General features: G+C 57.7%; 1 protein-coding gene across 2 annotated transcripts; it reads right to left on the bottom strand.

Annotated features, from left to right (window-relative positions):
• Positions 1-309: 309 nt before the first annotated feature.
• CDH16 (cadherin 16) lies at positions 310-10,558 on the bottom strand. 2 transcript variants are annotated; one of them, XM_069548944.1, is made up of 18 exons: positions 10,184-10,558; positions 9,163-9,220; positions 8,804-8,887; positions 8,078-8,233; positions 7,870-8,008; positions 7,358-7,516; positions 6,198-6,394; positions 5,495-5,617; positions 5,177-5,327; positions 4,743-4,970; positions 4,584-4,660; positions 4,322-4,510; positions 3,974-4,215; positions 3,275-3,408; positions 2,215-2,457; positions 1,951-2,058; positions 1,511-1,627; positions 310-671 (listed from the first exon to the last, which is right to left on the bottom strand). In XM_069548944.1, exons 2-18 carry the CDS (start codon positions 9,205-9,207, stop codon positions 574-576), a joined length of 2,490 nt encoding a protein of 829 aa, XP_069405045.1. In that variant the 5' UTR covers positions 9,208-9,220; positions 10,184-10,558; the 3' UTR covers positions 310-573. The 2 variants fall into 2 exon arrangements, with proteins under 2 accessions (XP_069405045.1, XP_069405046.1); XM_069548945.1 differs by lacking the exon at positions 1,511-1,627 and having other exon boundaries at positions 10,184-10,374.
• Positions 10,559-11,132: the final 574 nt, after the last annotated feature.

The raw sequence follows: 11,132 nt of genomic DNA on the forward strand, positions 1-11,132 counted from the left end.
TACATGTGTACAGGACATGGACTCACAAGTTGCCTTCCAAGAGCACCTGTGAGTCCATGTCACTCTCAAGGACACCCTCCTCAACCATTGCCTGGACCGTTAACCCATCCAGAGTCTGCAGCCAGTGGTCTCCGAATGCCCAGAGAAATGACCCATTTGTCTCCAGCCTCAAGATCTCATGTCTTTCCCCACAGGGGACCCCAGGCTCGTTCCTCAAGCCTTGAGACCCTTTCTGTGCAGCAGGAGATGGGGAAGGGATGAAGGGGCAGGTGGACTTGAATGATGCACATGCAAATGGACGCTTGGACATAGACACATGGTCCCTGAGAACCCAAGGCCGGTTCTCTGAGGCTTTATTATTGGACAGACATGAGCCATCTGAAGTGGTTCCACGGGCACTTGAGTCAGTGTGCAGGCCCCACAGACATGTCCGGTGATGTTTCCTCCCTCCTAAGGCAAGTGAAGGGGCTTCTTGCCTTGTCTCAGCCTCATGGATCTGGAGTGCTGGGCCATCTCCCAGTGGATTCTGATGCAGCCAGATGCCAAGTTCCCAGCAGGGGCTGCCTGGACCATTTAAACTGCCACCTTCAGGGGCACATTGTCTACCGGCTGATCCAGGTCCTTCTTCCTCGCCAGGGTCAAGTGGGTAAAGATGAGGATGAGGAAGATGCCTGAGGAGCCAGAGAGGGATAGATCACCCCTCAGAAAGGGCAGTAGGACCTGTCTATCCCTGGGGACTCCTTGCTATTGGAATTGATTTAATGAGGAAGCAGTTTCTTAAATAGCATCTCTGAAGGTGAACTGGATATGACTCTGTGGTCCTGGTGCCTGAAGGAGCATGACTGGCTCATCCAGCCCTCACCAGGCACCCATCCCCTTGAGGCTGCCCTAGAACGCCCCAGCCTCCAAGGTCCCCTTCTCTGGGGAACAGAGAAGGGGTCGTTTGGGAGCCAGTGAGTTGTCCCCATGGACCTCTGAGAGGAAGGCACATTGTAGCAATGCCCTAGCACCAGTAAAGAAAACCAGCCAGGAAAAAAAAATATTTAGGGCGCTAAAGAAACAAAGGGGATGGAAAGAGAGGCTTGAACTGAAGGAATTAGGCTGGAAAGAGTGAGCTCTGCCACACGCTGGCTGTGTAAACTCCAAGTTACTTAACCTCTCTGAGCATCAGTGACCTCACCTGGAAAAGCAGGGAAATGCCAGCATCACAAGGTTGTGGGAGGATTCAACTCAATAAATCTCTGCTTGGCTGATACACAGTTAAGGTGTAACAGTGTAACAGTAAATGCTGTTATCAGTGAGAATGGGGTGCACAGAGTCAGACACGACTGAAGCAACTTAGCAGCAGCAGCAGCATGGTATGGGGAGGCAAGAGCATAATGATTACGAGAGTTGGGGAGGTTTCTTCTCAGCCCTGGGGGGCACCATGGGAACAGGGGCACTGTTTATCTGGAGGCTGTGGCTCTGACTACCATTGCCCTCCCCCACGCAGGAGCCCAGCCTCCATTACCTATTGCTATCAGGGTGCCCACGAGAATGCCCACCGCCGACAGCTTCGTGGGCATGCCCTTCATGCGGCCCACCTTGCGCATGCACTGCCCCTCCACGTTGCAACGACACACGATCACTGAGGACAGGCAGAGGAGGGTCAGGGCAGTGGGGGAGGGCTCCCAGCTTCTCAGCGCCTTTAGCCCAGCCCAGCTAGCTTGTATGTGTGCTTCTGTGCCTGTGTACGTGTTCATGGGTGTGGGGGTGGGATGCAAGCTCCTTTGTGCATGTGCCTGCATGCACTGGGCTCCGCGTGCCCAGCCACACATGTGCAGGTGCGCACAGGTATATGCGGTCCACATGAGCCTGCAGACACGTTGCCCAGTCCCTCCCCCTTGGTCCCAGTGGCTCCCTCAGAAACTGCATGCCCCTGACCTTGGCCGCACCCCAGCCCGGCCTCACCTCGGACCTGGATATGCCATATCTGGTTATTGTGGCTGACAGCTATGGGGACTACGTGTTCGCGAGGCTCCACCCAATGCAGGCCCAAGGTGAGGTAGGCATGGGACCCTGTTGGGACCATAAGCAGCGATCCGAGTCACCAGGCTGCTCCCCCCAGGCCCGGCCCCACCCTCACCGGGAGAGGTGTCTCGCTTCCGAAAGCCCCGCCCCGCCGTGGCCCCGCCCCGCCGTGGCCCCCGCCTCCCGGCTCTCCGCGGCACGCACCGTTGAGAGCCCGGAGACGCCAGTCCCGCTGCACCGTGGGGTTGGGACCAAGCGCAAAGCTGAAGGGACCATGTCCACCAGCCAGATCAGAGTCCTCCCTGGGGCCACTGACAACCACGCCATGGTCCTGGCGGGGCGTGCATAGGTGTCGGGAGGGCACGGGAGCCAGCGTCGGGGTTGGGGCAGGAAGGGCCTTCAGGAAGTGGATCACAAGGGTCGCAGAGGTGCTCAGCGTTGGTTCATCTGCAGAGGAGGCAGTACTGGGGTGGCTCGGCCCCTTGTGGGGCGGTGGGGTGAATTCAGGGTCCCTGGGCTGGTCCCCTTCCCCACAGTCCATCTTCTCACCCCGCTGAGCCCCTTTTGTGCCCCTCCTTCCCCTCCCCCTCCACCTCTCCATCCCAGCATCTCCACGCTAATCTCTTCCTCACAATGCCCTTCACCCCTTCACCATGCAAACACCTGCCAGGCCTTTCTGTGCCTTTTTGGATGGAAAGCTTGCCTCACCCTCCACCCCCACCCCTGGCCCCTGGAGCCAGGGCCCAACAATGCAGAAATGCCCTGCCTGTACATGAGCTCACCCCTGCTGGTCTGTCTTGCATCACAGGACAGCCCAGCTCAGAGCTGAAACCTGACATCCCGCCCCAGGCCAGCTCTTCATCCCATCAACATGGTGTTTGGAGTTCTCCCCACCTGACCTCATCCAAGCTCACCTCCTGGCACACCTCCTGCGGAGAGCCCCTGGCCCTTATCTGCTCCCTCACCTCCCGCACCAAACCCTTTACTCCCAGTTTGTGTCTAAAGCTGACACCCTAAGAGGCACCCCCCCCAACCGCCCCAGGGCTGATGCTGGGGGATTACAAGTGTCTGGCGAGGATGGTGGTGGCGGGGCAGAGGCCAGGCATTCTCAGAGAAGGACTGTACCCAGCTCCTTGTCCCTCCCTCCTGCCTGGGGGCAGAGTGGATGCCAGCAAGGGGCCTGGGGAGGAGGCTTGGTCCTGCCCATCTGTCTGTCTGAGGCTCTCTCACCCTCGCAGGGGTCCCTACCATAGGCTGGCCATACCTGCATCCTGGGCCTCTATGAGCACTGTGTACATGTCCCCAGGCTGGGCGCCCTGCAGGGGCCGGGCTGTGTGCACCTCCCCTGAGATCTCCTTGATGCAGAGCCAGCCCTCGGAGTCATTGACCAGGGAGAACCTGAGGTCCAAAGAAAATGGGCAGGGAGGCAGTGACCGCATATGGGGTCTTGCCTAGAGACCTCCAGGGCCATGTGACCTGCCTGAGTCCCACATTCCCTCTGTGACTTGAAGGCAGCAGCAGCATCCATGATCTGTCTCCCGCTTAAGGGACTTGTTGGGATGGGGCGGGGCTTAAACCACTGATACTGAGGCTGAGAGAGGGACCACACTAGAGCCTGTGGGGCTCTAGACTTAATTCCACTGTTCCCAGGTCAGCCCACAAAGGGCCAAGAATGGAGCTAGAGGCCTGGGAACAGCACCCAGTGCTGCAGTCTGGGTGGGTGGCAGGAAGAGGGCCGGGTATACAGGATGGAATGAGGAGGCATCATCTGAGCTCTCAAGGGGTCCCAGCACCCCTTCTCCCTGCTACCCTGGTGCCCCCAAGAGTCACAACCTGCATATTAGCCAATGATTTGAGGAACTTTCCAGGTTATAAATAATGTGAGTTCCCTCTGAGGTCTGGGGGTCATCCCCAAGGAACAGAGGAGGTCCAGTCTAGGTAGGGGGGTGGGCTCCTGGCTTACCTGAGGGGACTGCTCAGGGGGTCTGAGGGCTGGACGGTCAGCAGGAGGGAGCCGGCAGGGGTGCTGATGGGCACGCTGGCCTCATAGCTCTCCTGGTCCAGCTGAGGAGGCGGCACCACCCTTTCCACCAGCACAGTCACAGTGGCTGTGGCTCCTGGGCCTGGGCCTGGCCCCACCAGCTCTTCCACGTTCCGCACCACCACCACCAACTTGTGGCTCGGAACTGCCTCATAGCTGAGGTTCTGGAACCAGAGGGACCTGGGTTACTGTGTGGGCCAAGGCATGGCGCCCTCATGCATGAATGCATGTGTGTATGTGTGCACCCCTTCTCCAACCCTAGCCCCTTACTTTGAGGAGTCGCAGCTGGACATGACCGGAGTCTGGCTCCCAGTCCAGGCTGAAGGTCCCCTCCTCATCCCCTGCCTCGATGGCAAAGTCCATGAGGCGGAAGGCAGGCTCGAGGTCAGCATCAGTGGCCGTGAGTGTGGTCACCAGAGTCCCAGGCTCTGCATCCTCAGGGAGACTTACGGGCTCAATCTGGAGAGATGGCGAGAGGCTGTGAGCCCACCATTACTGCCTTCTGAAGGGGTCCTTCCCTGTGCCCGCTTACCTGGGAAGCGGTGAACTCAGGGGCATGGTCATTGATGTCTGTAATGGTGACTGGTATTTCACAGGTGCTGCTAAGGCCTGAGACAGAGGAGGGCATGTTGGGGAGGCCAGGGTAGGAGCCGAGGGGTCAGGGAACCCCTGTCACCATTGGGGCACTTACCACCATCTGTTCCTCCTAGGTCCATGGCCAGCACCTGAAGCAGGATGTTCTGGCCAGCTTGGAGCTGGGCAGCCCCCAGGGTCACACTCCCCGAGGAGGAGTCCAGCTCGAAGGCTCTCAGTTCTGCTGGCTCCTCAGGCTCAGGGCTCAGTAGCTGATACACAACATGGGAATTGGGGGAACTGGGGGCATCAGCGTCCTCTGCTGAAACCTTAGCCACCTTGGTGCCTGCAAAGATGACACTCACCTGGGTGGGACCACAGCCAAGCCCGGAGGCCTTACCCCCCTACTCTTCTTTGTGTATGTGTGTGTGTTGGGTCGGACGTTGATATAGGGGCCTGGGGCTGGCTGGCCCCACAGCACAGGAGAGTCACGTGGCGTAGTTCACAGGGGCTTTACCACTACCCAACCCCCTAACAGGGCCCATAGCCCACCTGGGGGGCTGAGCTCCGGGATGCTGACCGAGGGGCCTCGTGGAGGGCAGACGGGTGCATTGTCATTCTCATCCGTCACCACCACCTGCAGCTCCAGTGGTTCCGCGTAGTCCTCGCTGTGGGTGTTCTGAGCCCGCACCTGGAGCAGGTACTGTAGTGGGCAGTGGGAGGGCTTCAGGTGAAGACCAGGGTCTTCTCTTCTGGCGGACAGCTCCAGTTCTTCTGCCTCAGTGCTTGTGGAGGATGTGACACCCCCAGAAGCCCCCTGACCAGGGACCAAACACCCCTCGGCCTGTCCTGGCTCCCCTTTCATCTCACCTCAGCCTGGGCTTCTCGGTCCAGCTCCTGGGTCACGTAGAGTTTCCCCTCTGTGTCCACATCAAAGGGTCCCTGGGGCTGGCTCTCCAGGTGATAATGTACATTCCCCACATTCCAGTGGACCTGGGAGGGGGACACAGAATGAGGGGCAGGAATAGCCCATGTTATCCCTTATGTTCCAACTGTTCACGGTTTAGGGAGCCTGCGCCCCAACTGCCATGTGACTCCAGGCAAGCGACTGTCCTCTCGGGAGTCCAGGTAGGGTCCTTTTGTTCAGAGCGGTTGTTGTGGCAACTCTGTGGTGGCCTTGCCCTGGTTCAAGCCTGGATCCGGCCCAAAGTATCTGAATGACCAGATTGTTTTATTCTCTGCCCTCTGGGACTGAGCCTGACCCCAGGGCATTCCTCGAGGAGGCCTGAGACATTCCTGGCCTAGGTGACAATCCCCATGGCAGCAAGGAGGTAGCAGCTGTTCTGTGAGGAAGCCTGGGGTGAGGTCAGAGCACAGAGCTCAGGGCCTGGTCCTTTAAACACTCATTGCATCATGGAAGCTGATGGGGACAGAGGAGAGGGGAGCGTAGTTAAAGGCGGAGCAGGAGTCAAGGTCAAGTTGGGCCCCAGATCCAAACCCCAAATCTCCACAAGACTCAGGCCCAGCTGCACCATCCACGGAGTTATTTCAGCTGTAACAGCTATTTACTCACCTGGGCAATGTGGTGTGGGTATGGGACTTGGAGATTCTCTGCCAGATGGACAGGATCTAGGGGCACCCAGGTGTTCTCCACTATAGAGACATCTATGGTGGCTGTGGCCTGGTGGCCCGAAGCCTGGTCACCCATGTCCTTGACCTGTACCAACAGCTGGTAGTACCCCTCCAGAGCCTTGTCTAGGCTGGCGCTCCCTAGAAGGGGAAGGCAGTCAGCTGGTCAGGGGGCCAGGGCATCCTTCTCAGCAAGGAACCAAACAAAGCCAAGTACATGGCAGGTGTTCAGGATACTCTCTTGGCCAAGAGATGAGAGGGACCTGTAGCACCACTGTGAGCACCCAGCCTGGACTTGACAGTCTGCAGAATCACTTGCACCTCTGTCCGCACAATGAAAGGTGGATTCGTGGATGGCCAGGATGAGGGGATACATGGGTGGATATGTAGATGAGTGAATGACTGGTTGGATAAATGGACAGTTGACTAGATGGATGGATGGAGGCTAGCTAGATGGGGATTTGGACCTGTGGATGGATGGCTGGGTAGATGGACTATGTATGTGGTTGGGTGGTAGATGGGTGAATGAGAAAGCTATATGACTGACTTATTTTTCTCTTCCCAATTTGTTTCTTTGGTCTGAACTTCTAGGTCCGAGTCTCTCTTGCCATCCGACTCAAGGTCTCTCAGCAGTGTTCTAGGCCACAACCCCTCAGGTCTCTCCTACCCTTGCCTCTTAGGCCCAGGTTTGTAAATGTAGGCACTTCCAGTCATGTGCATGCTTAGTTGCTCAGTTGTGTCCAACTCTTTGTGACCCCATGAACTGTAGCCCACCAGACTCCACTGTCTGTGGGATTCTCCAGGCAAGAATATTGGAGTGGGTTGCAATTCCCTTCTCCAGGGGATCTTCCCAACCCAGGGATCAAACCTGGTCCTCCTGCACTGCAGGTGGATTCTTTACCACTGAGCCACCTGCTTCCAGGCACACCGTTTCTGAACTCTCCATGCATGGTCCTGGCTCCACACATGATTTTGCCTTGCTACCCACCCCAGCTGCAATACTCTTTCCTCCTCTTTTATCTCTTGAGCTGCAAACCCATCCTACAGCTCAGATGAAACCCAGCTCTTCCCGTTCCTCCCTTTTCACACTGAGCTCAGGCTCACCCTCAGGGCTCAGAGCCAGAGCACCCAGCCGAGGTTCCAGCTGGAACATATCTGAAGCAGGCTGGGCTGGGGCCTGGTTCAGGATGTGGAACCGAAGATCCGAGTTGGCTGTGCCTGGCTCATCCCCATCAGAAGCCTCCAGGAAGAAGAAGGGGACACCTGGGAGTATGGAGAGAGTTTACCATTAGGGGTGAAGGCATGGGGAGAGCCTCCCACGCTTCGCCTATCTCTCCCTGGTTCTTCCTTCCATACCCATCATCATATCAGGACTCTGAAGGTGTGCCATGACTCTTCACCCCACTGCACAGATGAGTAAACTGAGGCCTAGAGTAGATGGAACTCACCTGTGGACCCTCAGTTGGGTGGGGGGTGCAGATGAGACAGAAATGGGAGGGGAGCGGTTTGGATCCTGTTGCCCTGTCCCTATGCCATCTCTCTGGCCATCTGTTTCCTGTGTTCTCCCATCGGTGCCCACCTGACCTTGCTGTGAGCTCACTGCTTTGGGCACTCACCCAGCCTAGTACCCCGGCTCAGCTGAACTTTGTAGGTGGCCTGGGAGAAGTGGGGCACCTGGTCATTCTCATCCTTCACACGCACACGCACAGGTTGCGGGCCCCACAGGACATGTCTGTCCTCGGTCTCCAGGGTGACCTGACAAGAAGGAGTTGTCAGAGCCCCACCCTCCCCAGGAGACTTCCCCCTCCCCCGGCCCAGCCGTACCTGTAGCTGGTACTCTGCCTGTTCCTCCCGGTCCAGGGCCCTGGTCACCAGCAGGAAGCCAGCTTCTGGGTCCACAGCAAAGGGGCCCTCCCCTGCCACTCCTGCATCTCCTGACAGCACAACCTGGCCCTCAGTCTCCTCACGGGGCAATGGCAGCTGGTGGAGGAAGAACAGAGGTGAAGGGAGCCAGGGGCGAGTCTGGGGGATGCCCCTTCCACCCAATAGCCCTGTTTTTTAATATGGGGAAACTGAGGCTCAGAGAGGGCTTGCGCTTGCCCAATGTCACAAAGCCAGTAAGGAACAGGATGGACATTCAAAGCCAAAGCTCTTCCCCCCTGTGTTGGGTGCTCCGTTATACTCTCTGCCTTACTTTCTGAAACTTGAAACCCCTCCTCCATCACTTCATCTTTTAATTAACTAATTAATCTTTATGTTTTAAAATTTGGGAGCCATGCCATGCAGCCTCTGGGATTTTTAGCTCCTTGATCAGGGATTGAACCTGGGGCCTCGGCAGTGACAGCACAGAGTCCTAACTACTGGACTGCCAGAGAAGTTCCCCTCCTTCCATTTAAAGCTCTACTTTCTTCTGAGATGAAGATCTTACTAGCCATTCACACTATACCATATATTCTCTAGAAAGCCAGAGCAATGAAGAGAAAGGGAGGCTGGAGGTAGGGGAAGCAGGACCTGGGGAGGGCAGCCTACCCAGTCAGCTCTCAGACTCACCTTCGTCAAGTACAAAGGGAAATTTCCACCATAGTTTTCCGGGACTTCGACATACAGCTCTGCAGGCTGGGCTCTAGGGAGAGCCTGTGGAGGGATTCTCAACACGTCACCAAGCTGTACCTTCCTCCCATGGGTGCTACGACCCGACAGAGAAGGGGAATTTCTACCCCTTCCCTGGGCCTGGTCATACTTTATCCCTCCGCCCCCTGGCCTTTGAACTCCTAACCCCATGACAGGCCTAAAGCCACATCCCCCAGACACTACCATCCATAGTCAGTGCAACTGGTCCAGATGGAGTAGGGGGTGAAGGTGCAATCCCCAAGGCCAGGATCTGAGGGCGAGGAGAGGGCCTGACTCACCTGGGGGACCAAGAAGCAAAGTAGCCAGAGCCAGGCAGCGACCATGGTCAGGATGGGCCTGTAAGGATCCAGCCCCAGTTGGTGGGCAGAGGGTCCCTCCCATAACCCTCCCTCTAGAAACTGTTCCTCACCTTTTCCCACTGAGTCCCAGGCCGCAGCTTCCCCAGGCCCCACGGGGCACAACGGCCCCTCCTCCTTCAGCTGGACTAGGGGTCAGGCAGGCAGGCCTCCTCCTGTGCCCTGTCTTGTGCTGCCCCAGCAGTTCTCAGAGCAGCCCTGCCCCCCACCACTTGGACGCTGCCCGCTCCCCTCCCACCCCCTCCCTCCCCGGCCTGAGCCTACTGCATACACATAGCCGGGCTTCACAACAGACTGGCCTCCTCTTCCTCTGCTTTGAGGGGCCTGTGGCTCCCCATTGCCTGCAGTGCAGTGTCTGGCTCCTTGGCCAGAAGAGCCCACCAAGAGCCCCAGGCCCAGCTGCACTGCATCTCTTAGTTCTTGTGCCCACAAGGATCTCCACAGGGAGCTTCACCTCCAGACTTCTGTCTCCTTCCCACCATAGCCTCCCCAGCTCGTGGATCCCAAAGTACTCATTTCCCAGCAGTCTCCCTGAATCACCAAAGTTTGAAGCTAGAAAGACCCTGATGACACTGAGGGCCACCTCCTGTGGTCGCCTCACATCGTAGGCAAGGCCTGAAGGGCAAGAGCTGACCAAGGTCACAGAGGATTTGACCACGGGAGAATTCTTCCTGAAACAGAGGACTCGGGGCTCAGGGTCTCCAAGACTGTTCTAGCTCCCACTGTTATCCTGCAGACATGGAGCCCTCACAGGACAGGACCCCTGCCCTCACCTCAGTGTTTTCCAGCTCTCAGCACCGCGCTGGGCACGCAGAGCGTGGACAGCCACACCAATCCCCCGGGGAAGTCTTCCCTGGACAACAGGGCGTGTTTCTCCTTCCCCTGCCACCAACCCCCGCCTCAGCCCTGACACCGACCCAGGTCCCAGGTCCCAGGCCCTCACCCGCCGATGCCCGAGGCTGGCTTCCCTTGGTCCAGCTGCCAGGTGAGAGGAGTCTTTCTACAGGAGTGCTGGCCAGGCCGAACTGGGTAGAACAGGGCAGGGCGGACACTTGAGCAGGTAGGCGGGCCAGCCACGCTTGCTCAGGAGTGGAAAACACCCCTGGGCCCACAGCAGCAGGCCTGACCCTGCCCAGCCCCTCAAGTTACTCATTGACTTTGAAAAGTTGGAGGCTGCTCGGCATCCATGACCGCCAACCCCAGAAGGTGGGGAGATCTTCGACCTGGCGCTTGTCCCACCCCTACACAGCTCAGTGGATACTTCTCGGCCCCCTGGATTTGGACATGACCCTTTTTCCAGTGGCTCCAGACTTGCTCCCACTTCTCCCCCTTATGCACCAGTGTCTGCAGCTCCACCTTGGTCCACGCTGTTCCTTTTTCCTGGAATGCCCTTCTCACTCCTTCATCTGTCTTCTGATCACCTGCTCAGGCTTCAGCACTCAGCTCAAATAGTCCTTGCTCCCAGGAAAGCTCCCCTGGGCTCCCAGGTTTGTTCGGGGCTCTCCCATGGTGATACTTCATTCCTACCCATGCCCCCATGCCATAGAGATAGCGCTATCTCTATCAACACGAGGAGGGCACCAGCTTGTTCCATCAGACTCAGAGGGCCTCCGGGGCAAGACTCAGGGACCCAGTAATTAATGACCTGGTCCTTGCCTGGCCCTGGCAGCTCCCAACTGACTTGTGGAACTAAGATAAGGAGCTGGAGGTGCCATGTGCAGGATAGGGGAGTGGTGCATGACCTGAACCAGATATTCGGAGCTCCAGACCACCCACCAGTGTGACCAGTGGGCAGGGGTAGGAGGATAGCAGCCCATGAGAACCCCTGAGGCTCCCTAGGTGCTCACACTAGCCCCTGGACACAGACAGGGCTGGGACAATGGACTGTCTCG

This window comes from Ovis canadensis, chromosome 14, assembly GCF_042477335.2.
Source record: "Ovis canadensis isolate MfBH-ARS-UI-01 breed Bighorn chromosome 14, ARS-UI_OviCan_v2, whole genome shotgun sequence".
Classification (NCBI taxonomy): Eukaryota; Metazoa; Chordata; class Mammalia; order Artiodactyla; family Bovidae; genus Ovis; species Ovis canadensis.